The 25,161-nt window shown below is 42.2% G+C and overlaps 2 protein-coding genes and 1 non-coding gene across 16 annotated transcripts in view; 2 read left to right on the top strand and 1 right to left on the bottom strand.

The window, feature by feature from the left end:
* Nucleotides 1-25,161, top strand: part of LOC106604881 (protocadherin alpha-C2) — a 221,101-nt gene that overhangs the window by 88,501 nt on the left and 107,439 nt on the right. For 10 of the 14 annotated variants that reach the window (XM_045718168.1, XM_045718164.1, XM_045718169.1 and 7 more), the window contains exon 2: nt 6,391-6,468. The exons of the other annotated variants lie outside the window; for them this stretch is intronic. In XM_045718168.1, the coding sequence (XP_045574124.1) occupies nt 6,391-6,468 (78 nt within the window). The remainder of the gene's footprint in view (nt 1-6,390; nt 6,469-25,161) is intronic. 14 annotated transcript variants of the gene reach the window in all.
* trnaa-cgc (transfer RNA alanine (anticodon CGC)) lies at nt 2,792-2,865 on the bottom strand. Its single transcript has one exon. It is a non-coding gene; the product is annotated as a tRNA-Ala (tRNA).
* LOC106604828 (protocadherin alpha-4-like) lies at nt 22,120-25,001 on the top strand. The gene has a single exon (XM_014199875.2). It carries the CDS (start codon nt 22,590-22,592, stop codon nt 24,984-24,986), a length of 2,397 nt encoding a protein of 798 aa, XP_014055350.2. The 5' UTR covers nt 22,120-22,589; the 3' UTR covers nt 24,987-25,001.

Below are 25,161 nucleotides of genomic sequence, written 5' to 3' on the forward strand. Positions count from 1 at the left end.
TGGGATATGTTGCCTCCTCTGGATTTGAGGTTTTACCAATTCCTTGCCCAGCTCCTCGAGAAAGAGCCATCTCCTCTGGAGCTTCCCTCTGTTCCAATCTGGGTTCAACGCCATCCAGATGACAACGACGTTGTACGCCGAGATGTCCAAAATGTTGAAGAATATCACAAGTGGTCAGCGTAGGGTTCTTCTTTTGCAGCTGTAGCCTGTCACCAGCTTGTCTAAATTGTCCACCCCTCCTTTGTGGCATTGCAATCCATTATGATTTCTGTTTTTTGATGTTCCTGGTAACAGATTGTCCCATCCCTATGCAGCGTACTCATGAGTACCACAGTTTTGCCTTTCTTTGGCACATATTTTACTATTGACGTGTGTGCCGTGAAAACAAACTTAGAGGAATTGATAGGCCTGTTCTATGTATTCAACAGCTGAGGTGGGAGCTCTGGCATGTTATTTCGTACTCTTTGTACCATCATCAGCTTCCTCTTGAGGAGCTCCTGTCCCAGCTTGTGCAAAGTAAAAAAGTTATTGCATGTGATGTTGTGGTAACGGAGTCCCGGTGTCATGTCCAGGACCACCTGCATCCCTTGGTTCTTCTCAGGGGCTCTTCCATCTGGCTTCCCCATATACACCTGCAAGTTCCACGCATAATGAGGAAGCAGCATCCCAGGCAGCCCAGATCTTGATTCCATATTTTGCGGGTTTAGACGGTATGTACTGCCTGAAGGTGCAGGGGCCCCTAAATGGCATAAGCTGCTCATCAACAGTAACGGGCCCAGGGTTGTAAAACAGGGGAAGGCGGTCCACCCACTTTTCCCACACTCATCTGATTGCAGCTAGCTTGTCTCTCTACCGGCGAGCTGGTCTGGTGTCTCGGTTATCGAAACGGATAATCCTGGAAATAATGTGGACGTTTTCCAGAGACATTGTTGCACAGAAAAGTTCTCTGTTGCATCCTAATCACTAATTTCGTCGTATCCAATTGGTAGTTACAGTCTTGTCTCATCGCTGCAACTCCCGTACGGACTCGGGAGAGGCGAAGGTCGAGAGCCGACCCAACCAAGTCACACTGCTTCTTGACACAATTTCCACTTAACCCGGAAGCCAGCCACACCAATGTGTCGGAGGAAACACTGTACACTTGGCGACCGTGTCAGCGTGCATGCACCCGGCCCGCCACAGGAGTCGTAAGAGCACGATGGGACAAGGACATCACTGCCGGCCAAACCCTCCCTTAACCCTTGATGACAACTTTGCACGCTCTTGGCATTCTCTCAACCAGCTTCATGAGGTAGTCAACTGGAATGCATTTCAATTAACAGGTGTGCCTTGTTAAAAGTTAATTTGTGGAATTTCTTTCCTTAATGCATTTGAGCCAATCAGTTGAGTTGTGACAAGTTAGGGGTTGTATACAGAAGATAGCCCTATTTGGTAAAAGACAATGTCCATATTATGGCAAGAAAAGCTCAAATGGGCAAAGAGAAATGACAGTCCATCATTACTTTAAGACATGAAGGTCAGTCATTCCGGAAAATTTCATGAACTTTGAAAGTTCAAGTGCAGTCGCAAAAACCATCAAGAGCTATGATGAAACTGACTATCATGAGGACCGCCACAGGAAAGGAAGACCCAGAGTTACCTCTGCTGCAGAGGATAAGTTCATTAGAGTTACCAACCTCAGAAATTGCAGCCCAAATAAATGCTTCACAGAGTTCAAGTAACAGACACATCTCAACATCAACTGTTCAGAGGAGACTGTATGAATCAGGCCTTCATGGTCAGATTGCTGCAAGGAAACCACTACTAAAGGACACCAATAAGAATAAGAAACTTGCTTGGGCCAAGAAACATGAGCGATGGACATTAAACCGGTGGAAATCTGTCCTTTGGTCTGATGAGTCCAAATTTGAGATTTTTGGTTCCAACCGCCTCACAAGTCCTCAACTGGCAGCTTCATTAAATAGTACCCGCAAAACACCAGTCTCAACGTCAACAGTGAAGAGGCGACTCCGGGATGCTGGCCTTCTAGGCAGAGCTCCAAAGGAAAAGCCATATCTCAGACTGGCCAATAAAAAGAAAAGATTAAGATGGGCAAAGGAACACAGACACTGGACAGAGGATCTCTGCCTAGAAGGCCAGCATCCCGGAGTCGCCTCTTGACTGTTGACGTTGAGACTGGTGTTTTGTGGGTACTATTTAATGAAGCTGACATTTGAGGACTTATGAGGCATCTGTTTCTCAAACTAGACACTCTAATGTACTTGTCCTCTTGCTCAGTTGTGCACTGGGGCCTCCCACTCCTCTTTCTATTCTGGTTAGAGACAGTTTTGCGCTGTTCTGTGAAGGGAGTAGTAGACAGCGTTGTACGAGATCTTCAGTTTCTTGGCAATTTCTCGCATGGAATAGCCTTCATTTCTCAGATCAAGAATAGACTGACGAGTTTCAGAAGAAAGTACTTTGTTTCTTGCCATTTTGAGCCTGTAATCGAACCCACAAATGCTGATGCTCCAGATACTCAACTAGTCTAAAGAACACCAGTTTTATTGCTTCTTTAATCAGAACAACAGTTTTCAGCTGTGCTAACATAATTACAAAAGGGTTTTCTAATGATCAATTAGCCTTTTAAAATGCTAAACTTGGATTAGCTAACACAACATGCCATTGGAACACAGGAGTGACAGTTGCTGATTGTTTTACTTTTTTAAAAACATTTTAGCAGACGCTCTTATCCAGAGTGACTTACAGTAGTGAATGCATACATTTCATACATGTTTTTATTTTTGTCCGTACTGGTCCCCCGTGGGAATCGAACCCACAACCCTGGCGTTGCGTACACCATGCTCTACCAACTGAGCCACACGGGACGATAATGGGCCTCTGTACACCTATGTAGATATTTCATAAAAAAATCAGCCGTTTCCAGCTACAATAGTCATTTACAACATTAACAATGTCTACACTGTATTTCTGATCATTTAGATATTATTTTAATGGACAAAAAATGTTTCATTTCTTTCAAAAACAAGGACATTCTAAGTGAACCCAAACTTTTGAACGGTAGTGTATATATTGATAGATTTATTTAAAATCTATTTTCCTTCATTGTTTTCCCCTAACCCTACCACCCCTCACCTAATTGGAGTAAACTAATTAGGCTTCTACTTCCAGCTTTTTGTTTTTAATCCCACCCTTCAGCTACCCTCAACCCCTCCCATCTATCTCTGAAGACCATCCAGTTTTGTTTTTGCCGTGTTTTTAACTGTGTTGTTTCACAAAAGTTCTGAACCTACAGTATATATATATTTCCGGACACAGTAGATTTGACATTAGTTATCTTGTTGTTTTTAGTCCCACCTGTCAGCTCCACTCACCCCCTCCCATCTATCTCTGAACAGCATCTGGTTGTGATTTGAAGAGGGTAGTCCCAGAAGTGCAGACGAAGGATCTCAAGGATCTGAAAATATTATTTATGGAGGAATGGTCTAAGATCCCACCCAATGTGTTCTTCAATCTCATAATAAGGTTTTAGTAAAAGTCTTTATCCTCAGGTGAGGTATTGAAAGGGATTGAAAAAGGGGCGCCAATACATTTGAGCCCTGTCTTTTTGAGAAAAAAAGATTACTTGTTTCACAAAATCTCTTTCTCTGAGCAATTGTATTAACATAAAATAATATAATTTCCCTTTTTTTTGCAACCTATATAGCTCAGCATATGAATCATTTCTTTTTGACAGTCTTTTTTTCACCCATCTTTAATCAAGGGTGCCAATAACTTTGGACCTGAGTGTGTGCGTGTCTGTGTGCTTACGTGTGCATGTGTGTGTGTGCGTCTGTAGGGTCACGTACATGTGAGGTACACTGAACCCTCTCAGCGCTAGTCTGCAGGCTATCCTATCAGTCATGCTCCATGTTTCATAAAGCGTTCTGATGAGACCGGGATGAATGGCTTAGATTTCAGCAGTGTGTCATAGCTAGTAATGATGGAGGATGGATGGTTTAGAGATCCCCATGCGTCATCACACTACATCAGCTACTCTGATAAAGTAGGCCAGATACCATATTATCCACAATGCATCACACTGGATAACGAGACCAAAGTCTGACTCTAATAGGAGTTGTGTGTCAAAATAAAAGATTTTTTCCAAACAATCACACAAAGACAAAAAAAAAGCACCCAAACATAACATTAATGTAATTCTGTTTCTCTTCTTGGCTGGTTGTGATTGGAGGAGAGAGTAGCGTGGTCATGCACTTGCTTTGTTAGTCTCCTGTTTACGTCCAACTATCTAATCCTCATTCACTTTCCAGTCTCCTCTAACATAGTTTCATACTTCTGAAGCAAAGTGTCTGTGGCCCCATGTGTCATTCCTCTGACCTTGTCTAACTCTTGCTACAAACGCACAATGCTCCCAAATTCCTCCAAATCCCGTTTCGTGAATACCTCCATTCTGCCCGCACTGTCAGTATTCCCTGTTTTCCAGGATTAGGGCGGCCGTTAAAACCGTGTCTAAGTGACGATTCCACTTTGGTGCTTGCGCAATGCGATTATAGGAAATGATCTTCATGTCGCAGTGGCTGTATAAGAGCAGAGCAGAGGAGAGAGAGAACAAACAGACACGCCAGTCATTCTCAGTCTCAGGAGCCGGTGACTCCTGCCCGCCTTCCTCCTCTAGTCCTCTCACCGTCTTTTACTAGTCTTCTCTTTCTCCCTATATCTTTCTGTTTTTGGGGATTTTTCCACTTTTTTTTTAATTCTTTTTTTTTTACAGCGCTGTCACTCTTTCTCTCGTTATGTACTCCCCTCTTACTCTTCGTTCTGTCCATCTCCTTCCTCACGCATATCTCACCACTTCGCCTTTACAGTCTAGGCGAATGATACAGTAGGTTGCAAATGGCAGGAATAACTAGTGAAAACGGCCTGGGTTAAAAGGGTTTTCAGTACCTCTAAGGAGCTGTAATATATGGTGGACATGCAACCTCCACACAGGGCTACCAATGAAAGGGTAACGTCAACACACACACGTGCAGGCACGTGCACACACACACACACACACACACACACACACACACACACACACACACACACACACACACACACTAAACTCGGTTCATCTGAAGTGGGAAGCATGTCCTTTTTTTTCTCATTTGCTTGTTGATGATGCATTTAGGTGACTACGTTTTGATGTTGAAAGTGGAAGATGATGTTTCATGTTTTCTAAGAAGAACTACAGAGAAAACGGAGGCTTTGCGAACGGATGAGTTCCGGAGAGGGGAGCAGGCTGAGACACTCTTTCAAACTGCTTCCAAAGTGTCTCACTCTGCAGACCAGAGCTCCACTGCATTATTCAGTCTTATTTAAATAAGTGCATTGAGGCTTCTTGCACCAAGGCTGGACCTGCACTGAACTCACTGCACTGCACACTCAGCAGTGCACACTGCTGTAATATATCCTGTTACATATGAAGGAGACTGGTATCACACAATACATTTAGACCTTAGTGCCTTCTCCTATATCTATCTATCTATTGAGAGAGGGGCAATGTCGTAGTGTAGATGATTAGGGTTGTCTCTTTGAGAAACACGGTGTGCCCGGGTTTTCGATTGCTGTTCAAATGTAGATTTGCTCTGTCTGCAGCGAGTTATTGTGTTGATGAGTATCTAGCTGAGCGCTTGCTTGGTGATATTAGACAGGCACACAGCTGTGTACTCTATCTCTCGTTTCTTACACGGTTGGAGATTTCCTTTTTCATTTCCGCAGGGGAGAAAGACACATGCACGGCGGCATCCCAAACAGATTTAATAACTGAACCACGGTTATCGTTTATGTGGTGTGTGTCTGAGTGGCTGGGATTGTGTGCATGTATTTATCAAGCAATATGTGGTTTTGTGGGGGTGGGTGGGAGTGTTTGTGTCATGTGTGGCAAATCAGTTCATCTCATCTCTAGTAGAGAGCCAGGATCTAGGGAGAACAAAAGAACTGAATGAAAAATCTCCCCCTCCTGGTCAAAGGCTGAACTAAATCTATCTCTCTGTGTGTGTGTGTGTGTGTGTGTGTGTGTGTGTGTGTGTGTGTGTGTGTGTGTGTGTGTGTGTGTGTGTGCGCGTGCGCTCAGAGCTCTATTGATATCTATTGCCAATGTGTTTCTATTCATTTAGATAAAGATAGTGGGGTCCAGGCCATATTCCTTCACTTATACTCATATGTGTGCATGTATTAAATGCCTGGTGAATTTCATCAGGTTTATATACATTATGTCAAGTTTAAGCATGACTGCGTTCTTGGCAAGACGGACATGTTTCTATTTTTCCCTGCAAACCTAACAGATGGGGGTTGGAGGATCATAATATTTGTGCGCTACAAATGTTTGTTGTGTTTCTCTTTTGGATACAGATGAGAAGTGAAACATTAAGGCAGGATCCTCGAAGTCGCCCCCAGTCTCTCTCACACACACAACCCAGAAAACTAACGGTATAGTAAAATCCCTGAATATACATGTCTCAATGTGTTACGTAGCTATACATGTCGTCTCAGTCTCTCTCAGCGTCTCCCTATAAGTGTGTAACAGTGTGTCACCGGCAATAGTGTCACTGACATTGTGTGTACGTAATAGGTCGTCCTTGTGGGGTCCCCGTCCTTGGTGCATGGTAGTGCTCGTCAGAATGGGGAAATGAGGGAGGGCTGGGGGGGAATAGGAGGGAGGCAGCATGTGTGTCACCGTGGGGGGGTATTAGTGAATCTATTATGCTGTGGAGCTCTTACCCCGCTGGAGGTGGTCCCAAGGGGACTGTAAATCTACCGGACACCACCTGTGTCCCCAGCCACTCCGAGAGCCAATCAAAGAGCCTGTTATAGGCGTGGAGGTTTGGACAGCCTATCAGAGTGATTACTACCGATGCCTATTGTGTGGATATCCAATCAAACAGCCAACCATAGCCTTGGTTTTAATGGCATGGTTAGTTTCCTGGCCTTTATATTGCTAAAGCAATCCATTTGTTGGATTAAATGTAGTCGTTTTATGCACTAACTCAACTTATATTAGCACACACACACACACACACACACACACACACACACACACACACACACACACACACACACACAGACATGCACGCAAGCACGCACACAACACACGCGCATACCCCAGCTAGCACATAACGTTCTGAGAACCATATGTTGCTTAGAGCTTGGTGAGAGCGTGGTTGTGCCTATGCTTATTTTGCATACAACCTTCCCATAACATATCCTACAGGTTTCCTCATGGTTCTATATAAAGTCATGCTCTCAAATTGTCCAGAGAACGTTACGAAACAACGTTCTTATGTGGGAATTCCAGGACTTCAGCATAATGTTTTCTGGAGGTTTCCTCATCGTTCTATTTAAAGTAATGTTCTTTGAAGATTAAACGCGTACGGACACACAGGTGTGATAATTCTACAGTGGTCCCTGCAGCGTGCGCTCAAACCGGTGGGATTAGAACACTTATTTAGAACGTCCAGTTACGGCGGATGCAACAGTCAGCGTTTGAGCTGGCCACTGTTTTTTTTACAGGAACATGTTGCATAAACACAGTCTTTACAATGGTATGTCCTCAATGTGAGCAGTCCTAGCGCTAACTGAAGAAAGAGAGACCTAACACAAGCTGTCATATTTAGCTATCTCTTGGCTGACAGGTTCTGCAAGTTCTGTTCTGACTGGAGATATGCAAATGCCTGCATACTTGATCTGGGGAAACACTGGGGAAGTGCTTGGGCCCTCGTCGAAGAGAGAAGTTTGTCCGGCTCAGTAATACCTCAAACGTAAATTGTCGTCAACAGCGAAATGAGCTACTTCTATGTGAATTAATTAATTCACACTGTTGTTAGAAAATAAAACTTGTTAGAAAATCATTTGAAATTGACAAGTTGAAACATAGCCTATACTGTAGATAATTAACAGGCAGCATGCCTTGGTTTGAGGGCTGTGTGAGTTAGCTTTCCTGTTGCGCAACAATCACATTTTGGAACAGTGAGTGCAGTCTGACATCACGCGCATAGAAAAACTCACGCTGCGGTGACCATTATAGATATTTGGAACTCACGCAAAGGTTAAGAAAACTTTCCATCAAAACCACAAGAAAGCGTTAGCAGAGTCAGCAAAGTGTTATTTTAAAACTTATATATCGTTCTCAGCATTAACAAAAACTCTCTCAACACACCTGAAGTGTGTTCAGATGTGTTGGCCGCGTCCACTACTTGGCCACACCTGATCTTAATGAATGCTTGTTTCCTTTCAAATAGGGTCCGTTTCAATGGACAAAAACATTTACAGCTTTGTATGAGTTTTAATTAAAAACATGGCATGGTTACTCCATCTTGCTGGCGCAACGGACTAATTCCGTGGATAGAGAGCAGACAGACCATAGGTTCAAATCTCACTGATGCCATACAACACTGAAATAGAAATGTGTTTTCATGATTAATGCCTAATCAAATGAATTTCCTGTCTGTGCTTAGTGTTCAAAACAGTTACCCTAAGCTAGCAGTGTTATTGAAACATGTTCTCAGAATGTTATTTAATTGCCTTCAAATAGCCTATAATTTCCGTTCTAAACATTAATAAAACCTGCCAGAAGACTTTCAGGGAACCATAGAGAAGGGTTTTCTGAAACTCCCTGCAACCTAAAAAAACTGACGTTCCCGGAACCGGCTAAATGTTCAGTTTTAACGGTCAGGAAACGTGTGGCTTTGTTCCCAGAACCAATGGGAAACCAAAAACGTACGTTCGCACAACTTCCAAGGAATCACATTTTTTTTGCTGACACACACACACACACACACACACACACACACACACACACACACACACACACACACACACACACACACACACAGTTTCCCATTCCCAAGTCAGCGCATATCTAGTCCAAGCACTCAGCCTCACTCCTGCCTGTGAGAGGGTTTTGTTGGCTTGTTTGTGTATCAAATCCTCCACATACTTTTCTCCCTGCAGCTAAACTAGTAACCCAGACACTTGCATGCATGCTGAATTCCAATTAGGTTCAGCTCTGCAGCTACAATACCACACTGTTGTCCATTTACTTTACTAATGATAGTGTGCTTGGTCTTTTCCGAGAGGTCACTTTTCCTTATGCACGGTTATTCTGATATGAATATGATAGCTATAACATTACTTTCATGTCTTTCTATCAATTTGACATAAGCCATGAACGTAGATAGACACCAATTCACATACATAGATAGACACCAATGTGATTTCAGCCATGGTACGATGCTAGTTTTCATTCCAGTTATTTTTCTGTCACAGTGCAGTAGCTAATTATGAGATTCTGAGGCATTGTGTCATTGTTTTCCATGTTAGTGAGTTTTGAGTTTGGTTACTCTGTCTGCAGCTATATCAGCGGGGTGTGTGTGTGAGCGCGCTCTGTATTGCCGTGTCCTGGTTTTTGTCTTGTTCCTCTTCCTGTGCCTCTGGTCCTGCCCCTGTCCTACTTACTCCAGAAACAGAGCAGAGCAGATTTGGAAATAAATGATTAAATGCTAGTTGGATTAAATACTGGGAGTAATTCATCTCTCATAGTGGATATATGTGTGTGTAGTTCTGCTATCGTGTGTGTGTGTGTGTTTGCACATGGGCGTGTGGTGTGTGTGTGTGAGGTTTAAGAACTCCTCCAATCTATCTCTGTGAATAATTTGTGGTTATGAAAAATATATAAAGGAATAGGCAATTGGCCCTGCAATATTACAAGAGTTATTGGTTTAGTCTGCATGACTTCTCCTCATACAGGAAGTGTACTGTACATCCTTACACATTTCTCACTGCTCACATTTCTCCATCCTCTCTTCCTCTCCCTTCTTCTCCCCATTTCTGCTCTCTTCCCCCTTTCTCCCTCTGTTGTTTTCTCTCCACCTCTCTCATTCTTTCCTTGCACCCCTTCCCCTCGTTCATTCTACTGTATTTCTCCCTCTCCCTTTCTGTCCCATTCTCTCACTCGACTCCCTCTCTCTCTCGCTCCCCCCCCGACCCTTCCCACTGTATCTTCGTCGTTAGTGTGATGCTGCAGTAGGGTGGGGTTCTGCTAATAGCATTGTTATAACACGGTCCTGCATTGTCGCTCTGTTACACAAGCCCACAGAGCGCTGTATCTCTGCTGCTCTGCTCTTACAGCAGGCATGGGATACATAGAGAAGGCATAGAGCTGGGGAAGATGGGTCACTTTGTGGTACAGAAAGGGTATTTCTTCTGTTAGAAAAAGTCTTGTCCATAACCGAGGCGTAGTACTAAAGACAGCAAGGCAGCTTATACAGTCAGGTCCAACATTTTTGGCACCTTTGATAAAGATGAGGAAAAAATACTGTATAAAGTAAATAATACAAATAATGAGCTATATTTATGGTCCAAAAAATGTGAAAATATTATTTTGTACTTAATACAATTGGTCAGAGAAAAAATAAGTAATAATTGTTTCTTTAAAAAAGATGGGTATCAAAAATATTGGTACTCCTGTTTTCAATACCTTTCAGTACTTCACCTTGAAAGGATAACAGCACTGAGACTTTTTCAAAAATGTTTTATGAGTTGAACACATTGCGAGGGATCTTAGATCATTCTTTTATCCAGAATCTTTCCAGGTCCTTGATATCCTTCGTCTGCGCTTATGGACTGTGTTCTTCAATTCAAACAATAGGTTTTCAATGGGTTTCAAGTCTGGAGACTAAGTCTGGAGGCCATAGTAAAATGTGGATTTTTGTGGTAAATGAACCATGTCTTTGTGGATTTTGATGTGTGCTTGGGGTTATTCTCTTGGCCGGAAGATCCACTTGCAGCCAAGTTTCAGCCTCCTGGCAGAGGCAACCAGGTTTTGGGCTAAAATGTTCTGGTTCTGGGTAAAGTTCATGATGCTGTTGACCTTAACAAGGACCCTAGGACCAGTGGAATAGTGATGGGGAAAAAATCGAAACAGTTACATATCGCAATATTATTTTGGAGAATATGATATTGATATGTTGACTCCAAGTATTGATTTGTACAAAAATAAATAAAAAACAATGCTTTTATTTTGCTCGGTAGCGTTAACCAGTGCTAGTCGGCTGCACCTGCGCCAAAACTCAGGTATTTTTCATCCTATAGCTTGTTCTTCATCTTCTTTTTAAAAACGGAGCCAACATGTTTTCAGCACTTTAATTTCCATGACTGATCAAAACAAATTCCCAATTCCCAGCCCTACAGTGATAACAAAATAGCCCCATAACATAAAAAAAAACACCACCATATTTTACAGTAGGAATGGGCTTATTTTCTACATATGCTTCCTTTTTCCAAAGCCAAACTTACCACTGGTGTGCATGGCCAAAGAACTCTATTTTCATGTCATCTGACCATAGAACTGGTTCCAATCAAAGTGCCAATGTGGTTTAGCAAACTCCAGGAGTTGACATTTTTGAGAGCTTGTTGTTCATGGTGACACCTTTCAAACCAATGAAGGTTCAGAACTTCAAACTCAATTACCTCAGAATCAGCTTTTTGCAGATAGAACCTAGTTTTTTCCCCCGTTTTTTTCCCCCCGTTTTTTTGATATGTAGAATAATCTATATACATACAAGAAGTATACAGATAGACAATGATAACATATGCTAGGGGGTACAACACATTACAGATTATACAAAGACCTTAAAAGAAACACACATATTGATTGTTTTAACAGCTTTCTTATTAGAAGAATGTTGGATGGTCTTAATGTACTGCTCGAATTCCTTATAGAAGACACGGAAGAGTGTTTTTTTTATTACTGAATTTACATTTATGAATATGAAATTTTGCCATTGGCACAATTAGATTTATGAGGTCAAATTGTTTTTCTTAATCTTTATTATAGTTAAGGAAACCGAGCAGCACATTCTTCCATAACAAACAAAGGTCATCAAGAATATTAACAATTATAAAACTGTGAATATCTTTCCATAATTGTTTTTACATGTAGACAATTCCAAAATAAATGTGAAACTGTTTCTGGATGCTCAACACAAAAAGTACAGTCAATGTTCATGTCTTTTTTGAGTTTCTTCGGGTGATGATTCGCAGGGTAATACTTATGGATCATCCTGAAAGTGACCTCTTTGACCTTGTTAACAAGCAGGTATTTGTGTGGTAATAACCAGACTTTTTTCCAACAGATATTAGCGACCAATGTATTCCAGTAACTTGTGACATAAGGAATGTATACAATATCCCTTTGAAATAAAGCACGTATAGACCTATTGTTCTGAGCAAGCAAGGAGAATCACATTTTCCCTATTGGAGAGTCGACTGGATTAAGCGAGGGTAGGTCAAGAAGGTGAGGTCTGGCTACACCTCTAAACAACATGAGAGTTCCAGATGGAATAGCATCAAAGACTATGGCGAACTCTCTAGGTGTTACAGGGATATTGTAACGAGATAAGAATTCCTCATAATTGAGTAACAATCCTTCTGCATTAAAAAGTTGACTCACCAGTAGGATATGATTATTGAACCAGTTCTTAAAAAAATAAAGACTTGTTTCTATACAAAATGTCCTTATTGTTCCAAATGAAATACCTATACAGGGAAAAATTATGTTTATATATTAACGACCATGCTAGGAATAATTGTCTATGAAACGCAGATAATTTTGCAGGAATTTTATCAATGTTATAGTTACAAAGTACATAAAATTGAGGCCACCAAAACGGGAGAAGATATAATGAAGGATGAAATTCCAAATTGAAGTTGGATTCTTTAATTAGCCCAATTTATCTTAAAAGTATTATTCAAAGTAGGAAAACAGATGGAACCTAGTCCCAAGCTCTCGATTTGTTGGATGACATATAATAGAGCTCCCATACCTACTGTAAAATATAGTGGTGGAGCTTTGATGTTATGGGTCTATTTTGCTTCCACTGGTTCTGGGGCCCTTCTTAAGGTCAACAGCATCATGAACTTTACCCAGAACCAGGACATTTTAGCCAAAAACCTAGTTGCCTCTGCCAGGAGGCTGAAACTTGGCCGCAAGTGGATTTTCCAGTAAGAAAGTAACCCCAAGCAAGTACACATCAAAAAGCACAAAGAAATTGTTAATTGACTACAAAATCAACATTTTGCTATGGCCATCTTATCTCTGGACAAGAACCCCATTGAAAACCTGTAGTTTGAATTGAAGAGGGCAGTCCATAAGCGCAGAAGAAAGATATCAATGATCTGGAAAGATTCTGTATCAATGAATGCTCTAAGATCCCACCCAATGTGTTCTCCAATCTCATAAAACATTGTACAGTGCCATTATCCTCGCAAGGTGAGGGATTGAAAGCTATTGAAAACAGGGGTGGCAATAACTTTGAGCCCTATCTTTTTGAAAGAAAAAAAAGATTATTCATTAAACAAAATATATTTCTCAAAGCAATTGGATAAGTATAAAATAATATCATTTTCTATTTTGTTTTAGCGTACAGTATAGCTCAGTATTTGCTCATCTTAATTAAGGGATGCCAATAATTTTGGACCTGACTGTATTTGTATATCATGTAGCTGCTGCTCCTACATACTGTGATTAACCTGGAGAGAAATACACAGACAAAGTGGTGTGTGTCTGTACCAGTATCTGTCCTCATAAAGGGATATGGTTACTGTATGGTGGGGCGTCTTTGGTGCCTTGGCTCAGTGAGGGTGCAGGGGCCTGGGCAGGCGGAGTGAGCAGGTCAGCCTCTCTGATAGGGTGTTGGGGTGGAGAAGGGAGCTGCTAGCTTCTGCTGTCACAGCGAATATGCTGCTCTGCTGCGGAGCTACATTACCTGTGTGTGTGTGTGTGTGTGTGTGTGTGTGTGTGTGTGTGTGTGTGTGTGTGTGTGTGTGTGCAGTATTTTGTATGCGGTATCTTTGGGTGTGTGTGTGTGATTGTTCTTGTTCGGGTGTCACGTCGTGGCGAGTATGCTTTGTGCTCAGAGATGACAGGGCAGTGTGAATATGAACAGAAGCAGATAGGAATCTCACTCTGAAAATGAGAGCTGTGTAGAAAGGAGGAGATCCAGAAGGAATTGTGTTTCCATTCATTCTCTTCTCTGCCCTGAAAATAAGCCTTCAGCCGTGTGTGTGTGTGTGTTTGAGTGTGTGTGCTCCCTCATGGTGAGATGTGGTTGCCATGGAGACCGGCGAGCTGTGCAGAACGAGAGCGGAGGAGAGGGGGAGGGGGGAACTCGCCTGTGAGTGTGTTCTGCTTACACCCCATCCCCCATCCCACCTTCATGTGCTTACACAGACACACTCTCTCACACACAAATGCACACACCGACATACACACTCAAGCACAAACATCCAAAGGAAGAGAAGTGCACTCAGCAATATGAAACAGAGGGTTTTTTTGTTCACAAAAGAAAATCAACATTAATAATAGGCTACTCATCCCCCTTCTCCTCCCAGACACACCCCAATGTCAAGATGCACAGGCACACAGTCATTAACCCCCCCCAAACCTCCCTTCATACCCACCCTCTAGCTTTATCTCTCTCTGCCCCCTCCTGGTTAATAAGATAGACAGAAAGAGGCAGGGTTAACCACTAGATTCGACATGCACCACTTGTCTACATTCAGGAAGCAAACATTATGTCTCTTCATTTACCTACTGTTCACGAGTTCTTAATAATGTAGTAGCGCATTAAATGATCATACCCTTCGCAAATGTGCGATCTCGTTAAAAGGAAGTGTAATGAGGAATTAGGAATGAAATGTGATTAATAGTTTGGGTGATTCCATGAAGCAGAGTTTCAATGTCATTGGTTTCCTATACCCATGTATGTGTGTATTAGCAAAGACAGTACAGTATGAAGATGGGCAGAAACTGCTTCTCCAGTGGAAATCCCCGATCACACTTGTAGATGATGTCATGGCGACGTTAGCTAGCTAAGCTCATGTACAGAAACGCGTAAGCGCCAAACTGCGTATGTGCAGGCCGTCAAATCAAAAAGCACTCCTTCGATATAAGATTTGTTCTGGATGAAAATGTAAACGTGTCGGTTTGTTACTTTCTCGAGGTTGGAGTAACAACACGTTCAGCTACGTCAGACATTGGCCCGAATCTAGGTTGTGCCTTTTAGATTTAGAGAAAATGAACGACTAAGGAAGACTTTTTTTTTTTTTTTACTCCTCTCATTGACTTCTCAAATCCCAAACCCCTGGTCTGTTTGGTCTGTTTCGCAAGCTTTCCCAGAAGTCTTGCGATGTTGCGCCTCTGGGTTTAGAAACTCTGTGGTGTTAGTTTAGGAGTGTTTGTGTTTTTGCTTGTGTGCACGCCTCAGTTTTTAATAGTGGTGTGTGTGTGTGTGTGTGTGTGTGTGTGTGTGTGTGTGTGTGTGTGTGTGTGTGTGTGCGGATCCTCTACCGGCCCAGCCCAGCAGTAGCCAGCACTGGGAGAGGAAGTGATGTGGTTGGTTTGTGACATCAGCATATTTCAAACCTCAGAGGAGTAATCAATCTCCCACGGCACAACCTTACTGAGCATGCTCTGATTAGGACCTGACGCTGCACTCATGGTGGCTCAATGGCAGAGATGGATACGGGCCTCCAATGCCATCTATCAGTGGATCGAAACATCATTAGTTACATTTTTCACTACTTGAAGAGCAATGATAGTATGTGCAGCTTGCCATTTAACATCCTTTTGCTGGAATAGTCTTTAAACTCCAAGACTGGCGATTGATAGATCTCTAAGTGCTGTGTAGATATGAATATGAAACCCCTTTTCCCTGGTAAACCGCTACAACTTCATAATAAGCGCTCATTATTGGCTTTCAGGACATACTATTGTTTGTTCCCTCTGTGCATCTGAAAGTGGGATATGACAGCAGCTCTTCTTCTTTGAGTTTAATTTGTTAGAGAGTAGTTAGCTGTGTGTTTGTTAGGGAGTGTCGTTCTGTTGTGTGTAAGCAGTTCAGTTTGGTTTTAGCTGTGTGTTTGTTAGAGAGTAGTTCTGCTGTGTGTAAGCAGTTCAGTTTGGTTTTAGCTGTGTGTTTGTTAGGGAGTGTAGTTCTGCTGTGTGTAAGCAGTTCAGTTTGGTTTTAGCTGTGTGTTTGTTAGGGAGTGTAGTTCTGTTGTGTGTAAGCAGTTCAGTTTGGTTTTAGCTGTGTGTTTGTTAGAGAGTAGTTCTGCTGTGTGAGCAGTTCAGTTTGGTTGTAGCTCTGTGTTTGTTAGGGAGTGTAGTTCTGCTGTGTGTAAGCAGTTCAGTTTGGTTGTAGCTCTGTGTTTGTTAGGGAGTGTAGTTCTGCTGTGTGTAAGCAGTTCAGTTTGGTTTTAGCTGTGTGTTTGTTAGAGAGTGTAGTTCTGCTGTGTGTAAGCAGTTCAGTTTGGTTGTAGCTGTGTGTTTGTTAGGGAGTGTAGTTCTGCTGTGTGTAAGCAGTTCAGTTTGGTTTTAGCTGTGTGTTTGTTAGAGAGTGTCGTTCTGCTGTGTGAGCAGTTCAGTTTGGTTTTAGCTGTGTGTTTGTTAGAGAGTGTAGTTCTGTTGTGTGTAAGCAGTTCAGTTTGGTTTTAGCTGTGTGTTTGTTAGAGAGTGTCGTTCTGTTGTGTGTAAGCAGTTCAGTTTGGTTTTAGCTGTGTGTTTGTTAGAGAGTAGTTCTGCTGTGTGTAAGCAGTTCAGTTTGGTTTTAGCTGTGTGTTTGTTAGAGAGTAGTTCTGCTGTGTGTAAGCAGTTCAGTTTGGTTTTAGCTGTGTGTTTGTTGGAGAGTAGTTCTGCTGTGTGTAAGCAGTTCAGTTTGGTTTTAGCTGTGTGTTTGTTAGGGAGTGTAGTTCTGCTGTGTGTAAGCAGTTCAGTTTGGTTTTAGCTGTGTGTTTGTTGGATAGTGTAGTGATTTTTGTCTTTAGCTCAGCCAGAGTGGGTCAGGGTTCAACAGGATGGTCAGTAGACTTTGACCCATAACCTCAGTCCCAAATTGGTGGATTCTGCGTGTCTAGGAGAGCAGGTAAGAGAGAGAGCGTAGGTGCGTGCAAACATTATTCATTCATGTGCATATTAGCCTATTCTGTTATGTTTTTGCTCTCGTCACTCCTTTTGTGACCTAGAAATCTGATCTCTGATCAGAGACCTGCAAAGCTATTCTTGTTATTGGGCATAGGGGGAAGACGATTATGACTCAGAATCTGCTGATTATTAGTATTTCAAATCATGTTTCCCACTGAATGGAAATGGGACAGGAGGCACACAGGGCCTAATCCTGGGATTACAAACAGCCCAACGTCCGTAAGCTCATAACCGCTGTCTCCGTGGAGATGCAGGGTAACACCAGAAAAATCGACCAAAATACCCAGAAATCTGTAGGAGTGCAGAGAACAGTGGGAGTGCAGAGCACAGCCGGCCCTGCATCAACGAACAGAGTATCACAACGCAGGCAGGCCCCCTTTGTGGCCCACTTATGCCCGTGTGTGTGTGTGTGTGTGTGTGTGTGTGTGTGTGTGTGTGTGTGTGTGTGTGTGTGTGTGTGTGTGTGTGTGTGTGTGTGTGTGTGCGCATTCGTGTCTCTGCATTCGTGTCTCTCATCCTAATTACTTCATTGACCCCTCTGCGGATCCTCTACCGGCCCAGCCCAGCAGTAGCCAGCACTGGGAGAGGAAGTGATGTGGTTGGTCTGTGACATCAGCATATTTCATACCTCAGAGGAGTAATCAATCTCCCACGGCACAACCTTACTGAGCATGCTCTGTTTAAGGCCTGACGCTACACTCCACTCAGGAGGGGTCAATGCCAGAGATGGATATAAGCCTCCAATGCCATCTATCAGTGGCCGGATATGGGTCAGCTAGCATTTAGTTTACTGTGCAGTAGTGTGGATCGAAACATCATTAGTTATTAGTGATTTCTTGAAAAGCAATGCTATATTATTTGCATTCATTTATCCTATTTTTGTTGGGATAAAAAGCACAAGACAGGGCTTTAATGTCGATAGATCACTAAGCACTGCGTAGATTTGAATACAGATGTAAGATCCTAATTTACACCAGTTTGCCACAGCAGGAAATTAACCCAGCCGAAACAGAGAAGTTATCCTGCAACATGGCGATCACAGTAAGATCCTACATCTGTATGAAATCCCTTTTCCCTGCTGAGCTGCTACAAAGTACTCACTATTATTTTTTTACGGCTAACTATTGGTCGTCCGTCTGTGCGTCTGAAAGTGTGAATATGAAAGCAGCTCTTCTGTGTTAAATTTCATTTGTTGGAGAGTAGTTCAGCTCTGTGTAAGTAGTCGATTCCGACTGTCCTACCTGCATCTCAGTAGTTGGTAATCAGATGTAGCTTATGAGGGAGTGTAACAGGCTTTGCAGGTGTGGTTCCCTTGTGCGTGCTGAATAAGTGTAATTAAAATGGTGGAAACCCTCCCACTTGCTGGCCAACATTCAGTAGGGGTTTCAGTACATTTATCTTAGCCATTTTGATTCACTCTGAAAATTGCCACATTCAATTCTTCAACCCATGGTAATGTTGCAAGATTAGTGTACATAGAATTATAATAGGGATAATAGTGTACAATAATAGTCTATAGCCTCCTTTATTATCTGCACTAAACATGGAACTATGTGATGACACAGCCAAGTATTGCGCCATACGTATGGTTCAAACTGTTAGGGCTTAGTCTGCCCTCCGCTCCATGAGTGTGTGTGTCACACACACTCAGACATCCTGACTTTTGTTTTTCCATGCAGCGTGGCTGAGTTTTTAATTATTATTATTATTAGTAGTAGTAGAATAATTACTATTTATTACACTTCTATAGTGCTTTTCATAACAGAAAAAGTTCTCAAAGCGCTTCAACAGTAAAAACAAAATACATTATGAGTAGCCTAGCAAAAGCTAGCTAGGTAAACCAATAGAGGCCAAGTCTTTGAGTACATGTATCCTCCAGAGATGGAGAGAGACAGTTCATGGCTTGATCAGAGGAAGGTGGTTAGGGATATGGTTGATGTCGATTGATTGTCTGGTGACAGTCATGTAGAGGGCTACTCTGGGAACCAGCCTGAGTTGTGTAGCCACTGGACTTCTCCTTCACAATTAATGGCACCCACTTGGGTGATGCTTCAGCAGCTCTGGGCACCAGAGAGCTCACCACATACAGTTCAGAATAGTAGCCAGTCCTCCTCACTACGAGCCCTCTGCCTCAGCACTGCATTCTTCCACTACATCTCCCATTCCTCTCAAGCCAAGCGACTGGTCAAATAATGTTCTCAAAAGATCAGGAACTAGCAGCCAGGGGAACCAAAAAATGCTGGTACTGTGTCCAGATGCATCATTCAAACAAAAACATTAGCTGCGGCCAAGCCAAAAAGAGTTGACCTGCCAATCAATCTGTGGGTGAAAATATACAGTACCTGTCAAATGTTTGGAAACACCTACTCATTCCAGGGTTTTTCGTTATTTTTACTATTTTCTATATTGTAGAATAATAGTGAAGAAATCAAAACTATGAAATAACACATATGGAATCATGTAGTAACCAAAAAAGTGTTAAACAAATCAAAATATATTTTATATTTGAGATTCTTCAAAGTAGCCACCCTTTGTCTTGATGACAGCTTTGCACACTCTTGGCATTCTCTCAACCAGCTTCATGAGGAATGCTTTTCCAACAGTCTTGAAGGAGTTGCCACATATGCTGAGCACTTGTTGGCTGCTTTTCCTTCACTCTGCGGTCCAACTCATCCCAAACCGTCTCAATTGGTTTGAGGTCAGGTGATTGTGGAGGCCAGGTCATCTGATGCAGCACTCCGTCACTCTCCTTCTTAGTCAAATAGCCCTTACACAGTCTGGAGGTGTGTTTTGGGTCATTGTCATGTTGAAAAACAAATGATTGTCCCACTAAGTGCAAACCAGATGGGCTGGCAGAATGCTCTGGTAGCCATACTGGTAGCCAAGTGTGCTTTGAATTCTAAATAAATCACTGACAGTGTCACCAGCAAAGCAACCCCACGCCATCACACCACCTCCTCCATGCTTCACGATGGGAACCACATATGCGGAGATCATCCGTTCACATACTCTGCGTCTCACAAAGACTCATCAGACCAAAGGACAGAGTTCCACATTCCTAATATCCATTGCTTGTGTTTCTTGCCACAAAAAAAGTATATTTTACTTATTGGTGTCCTTTAGTATTAGTTTCTTTGCAGCAATTCAACCATGAAGGCATGATTCACACAGTCTCCTCTGAACAGTTGATGTTGAGATGTCTGTTACTTGAACTCTATGAAGCATTTATTTGGGCTGCAATCTGAGGTAGAGTTAAAGTATTGAAGGTAGTGTGATGTTACAGCTATCTTTAATGGCTTAGCAAGTACCACCACTGAGGTAGAGTGAGGGAAAAAAGTATTTGATCCCCTGCTGATTTTGTACGTTTGCCCACTGACAAAGAAATGATCAGTCTATAATTTTAATGGTAGGTTTATATGAACAGTGAGAGACAGAATAACAACAACAAAATCCAGAAAAACGCATGTCACAAATGTTATACATTTATTTGCATTTTAATGAGGGAAATAAGTATTTGACCCCCTCTCAATCAGAAAGATTTCTGGCTCCCAGGTGTCTTTTATACAGGTAACGAGCTGAGATTAGGAGCACACTCTTAAAGTGAGTGCTCCTTGTCTCAGCTTGTTACCTGTATAAAAGACACCTGTCCACAGAAGCAATCAATCAGATTCCAAACTCTCCACCATGGCCAAGACCAAAGAGCTCTCCAAGGATGTCAGGGACAAGATTGTAGACCTACACAAGGCTGGAATGGGCTACAAGACCATGGCCAAGCAGCTTGGTGAGAAGGTGACAACAGTTGGTGCGATTATTCGCAAATGGAAGAAACACAAAAGAACTGTCGATCTCCCTCGGCCTGGGGCTTCATGCAAGATCTCACCTCGTGGAGTTGCAATGATCATGATCATGAGAAACGGTGAGGAATCAGCCCAGAACTACATGGGAGGATCTTGTCAATGATCTCAAGGCAGCTGGGACTTTAGTCACCAAGAAAACAATTGGTAACACACTATGCCGTGAAGGACTGAAGTCCTGCAGTGCCCGCAAGGTCCCCCTGCTCAAGAGTGTGCTCCTAATCTCAGCTCGTTACCTGTATAAAAGACACCTGGGAGCCAGAAATCTTTCTGATTGAGAGGGGGGTCAAATACTTATTTCCCTCATTAAAATGCAAATCAATTTATAACATTTTTGACATGCGTTTTTCTAGATTTTTCTGTTGTTATTCTGTCTCTCACTGTTCAAATAAAACTACCATTAAAATGATAGACTGATAATTTGTTTGTTAGTGGGCAAACGTACAAAATCAGCAGGGGATCAAATACTTTTTTCCCTCACTGTATTTGGGCTGCAATCTGAGGTGCAGTTAACTCTAATGAACTTATCCTCTGCAGCAGAGGTAATTCTGCATCTTCCTTTCCTTTCCTTCCGGTCCTCATGAGAGACAGTTTCATCACAGCGCTTGATGGTTTTTTCGACTGCACTTGAAGAAACTTTCAAAATTCTTGAAATGTTCCTCATTGACTGACCTTCATGTCTTAAAGTAATGATGGACTGTTGTTTATCTTTGCTTATTTGAGCTGTTCTTGCCATTATACGCACTTGGTCTTTTACTAAATAGGGCTATCTTCTGTATACAACCCCTACCTTGTCACAACACAACTGATTGGCTCAAACGCATTAAGAAGTAAAGAAATTCCACAAATTAACTTTTAACAAGTCACACCAGTTAATTGAAATGCATTCCAGGTGACTACCTCATGAAGCTGGTTGAGAGAATGCCAAGAGTGTGCAAAGCTGTCATCAACTGGCTACTTTGAAGAATCTCAAATATAAAATACATTTTGATTTATTTGAACACTTTTTTGGTTACTACATGATTCCATATGTGTTATTTCATAGTTTTGATCTCTTCACTATTATTCTACAATGTAGAAAATAGTCAAAATAAAAAAACTCTTGAATGAGTTGTTGTGTTCAAACTTTTGACTGGTACTGTATATATATATATATTCAATAAAGACTCAATGTTATCAAAAACAAAACAGCTGATTTATAAACAACACTTCAAAATATGTACATAATGTATTGATAGGAGCTCTACTTAGTCTGCCAATAGGGCGTCATGGCAACTGTATAGGCTACTGATGCTGTAAGCTATTCAATTTCGCCTGGAAAAATACACTTCACTTCCAGATATTCACGTTCATGGTTGTTATTTGTTCAGATTTTATTATTGGATTCGTGCTTTCTACAACGTGCATTATACACTCTATCCGCTGGGTTTTGAAGGCACTTGTATGTTGCCTTTTTCACCACTTGTCGTCACTGTTGACCGTTAGTGTGAGAAATGTTCACCAATCTTGGTCCCTCCCGGTTTCAGAGGGAGAGGAGATATTTTGTGGCTTTGTTACAAAGAGACACAGGACGTGAGAGAGACCAGTCGGAGAATAGATCAGTCTGTTTATACCTTCTACTAATGTACTCGGATTTGACAAATACCTTATTCAAAACTTGATTTTTTTTTAACATAATTCCATCTCTTTGGATCTATGCTTGGCGCACGTTCGATGAAATGATGTCTTTACCGAATAGAAGGAGCTCTATTGTGACGTATTTAGTGCTTGTGCTGCTGGAGTGTTACTGGGAAGCGGTGTCCGGGCAGCTCTCCTACTCCGTCTCAGAGGAGGTAAACCCGGGGACTTCCGTGGGAAATATCGCTAAGGATCTAAACCTCAATGTCCTGGAGTTGGAGTCTCGTATGTTTCAGATTGTCACCGGATCCAAGAGAAAGTATTTCGCGGTAAATCTAAAGACTGGTGTTCTCTATGTGAATGAGAGAATAGATAGAGAGGAGCTCTGTGTGAAGGTTCCGAAATGTACTGTCAGTGTAGAGGCCGTTATCAACAATCCGTTGAAGCTTTACCGTCTAGAAATTAACATTTTAGATACAAATGATAATGCACCGACTTTCACTGCTAAATCACAAAGTATAGACATTGCAGAGAACGCGTTGCCTGGGGTTAAATCCCCCCTACTATCGGCCTATGATAATGATGTGGGGAAGAACGGTATAAATACATACAAGCTTAGTTCTAATGAATATTTTTCTCTAGCTACACACAAAGGAGGAGAGAGTGTGTCTGCTGAGTTGGTGCTGCAGAAAGCTTTAGACCGAGAGAAACAGCCAGTTATCCAACTCACACTGACCGCTGTAGATGGAGGAAACCCACCGAAGTCTGGTACTTCAGACATAATAATTAATGTGCTGGATATTAATGATAACACCCCGGTGTTTACAAAATCGTTGTATAAGACTCGAATTTTGGAAAATGTGCCGATTGGAACAACATTATTAAGTCTTAACGCGACAGACGCAGATGAAGGAACGAACAGTGAGATAATATATTCTCTGAGCAAAAAAGATCAGGACCATATTTTAAATGTTTTCTACATTGACCCAAATACAGGGACAATAACAGTTCAAGGTGAAATAGATTTCGAGGAACACCCTGCCTTTGAGATACGGGCGCAGGCGAGTGACAAAGGCCAGCCCCCGATGGCAGCGCATTGTAAAGTGCTGGTAGAAGTGGTGGACCTCAACGACAATGCCCCTGAGATCACTGTGACGTCACTCTTAGACACAGTGAAGGAGGATGCGAAGGAGGGCACTGCCATTGCTCTCGTGTCTATTCTCGATAAAGATGGAGGCAAAAACGGCGTGGTTCATTGTAAGGTTAAGAATGAGGTCCCTTTTAAGTTAGAAACGAACTATAAAAATTATTATTCTTTAGTGGTCGTTGGGCCTCTTGACAGAGAGAGTGATTCTCAGTATAATGTCACCATCACAGCTACGGATGAAGGGACCCCGCCTCTCTCCAGCACCAGCGTTGTTACTGTAGAGGTTTCTGATGTGAATGACAACGCTCCTCGCTTCTCAGAACCCGTTATTAATGTTTATGTTAAAGAGAACAGTCCGATAGGCGAGATAATCAAAACAGTGTCTGCAGTTGATGTTGACGTCAATGAAAATAGTCATGTGACCTACTCATTCTTAGAGAGTAACAGCAACTCAGTACCGCTGTCTACAATGGTCAATATAAACTCCCTGACTGGAGATATAGTCAGCCTGCTGTCTTTTAACTATGAGGAGATACAAACTTTTCATTTTAAAGTTAAGGCCTCAGACTCTGGTGTTCCTCCTCTCAGCAGCAACGTGACTGTGAACGTTTTTATCCTGGATGAGAATGACAACAGACCTGGGATTCTCGCGCCCTATTCTGATCACGGCTCCGTTAACTCTGAGAACATTCCCTATTCTGCTGAAGCGGGCTACTTTGTTGCTAAGATCAGGGCTGTAGACTCCGACTCTGGCTACAATGCGCTACTTTCTTATCACATCTCTGAGCCCAAGGGAACCAACCTCTTCCGAATCGGAACCAGCACCGGGGAACTAAGGACTAAGAGGCGAATGAGTGACAATGACCTGAAAACTCACCCGTTGGTCGTGGTGGTTTCTGATAACGGAGAACCCTCACTGTCAGCGACTGTGTCTATTGATGTAGTGGTGGTTGAAAGTACAGGTGAAATCCAGACTCAATACAGAAACGTACCGAGAAAGGAGGAGAGCTTCTCTGATTTAAACCTGTATTTGCTGATCGCCATTGCCTCGGTGTCAGTGATATTTTTACTGAGCCTCATCAGTTTAATCGCTGTAAAATGCCACAGGACAGACGACAGTTTCAAAAGGTACAGCGCCCCAATGATCACCACACACCCTGACGGGAGCTGGTCTTACTCTAAATCTACTCAGCAGTATGACGTGTGTTTCAGCTCAGACACACTGAAGAGTGACGTAGTGGTTTTCCCCGCGCCGTATCCACCTGCAGATGCAGAACTGATCAGTATTAATGGAAATGACACGTTTAACAGGACTCAGACATTACCCAACAAAGACAAGGTAAGAAATTAAGTTTTCACCTGTACCAGAAATGCGTTTTTCTCCCATCCTTAAAATACACATTTGCTTTGATGTGCTTCTCATTGTGTTTGGATGATGTAGTCTTTTGATTCGCTGTCTCATTTTGATTATTTTTATAAAATAGTAAACATCTTACTGCCTTCACAAGCTGAAATAAACTCCTTTG

The sequence above is a fragment of the Salmo salar genome, chromosome ssa05, assembly GCF_905237065.1.
Source record: "Salmo salar chromosome ssa05, Ssal_v3.1, whole genome shotgun sequence".
NCBI classification, from domain to species: Eukaryota; Metazoa; Chordata; class Actinopteri; order Salmoniformes; family Salmonidae; genus Salmo; species Salmo salar.

Coding starts and splice junctions, on each gene's coding strand:
- LOC106604828 (XM_014199875.2), top strand. CDS start 22,590: ATGATGTCTTTACCGAATAGAAGGAGCTCTATTGTGACGTATTTAGTG.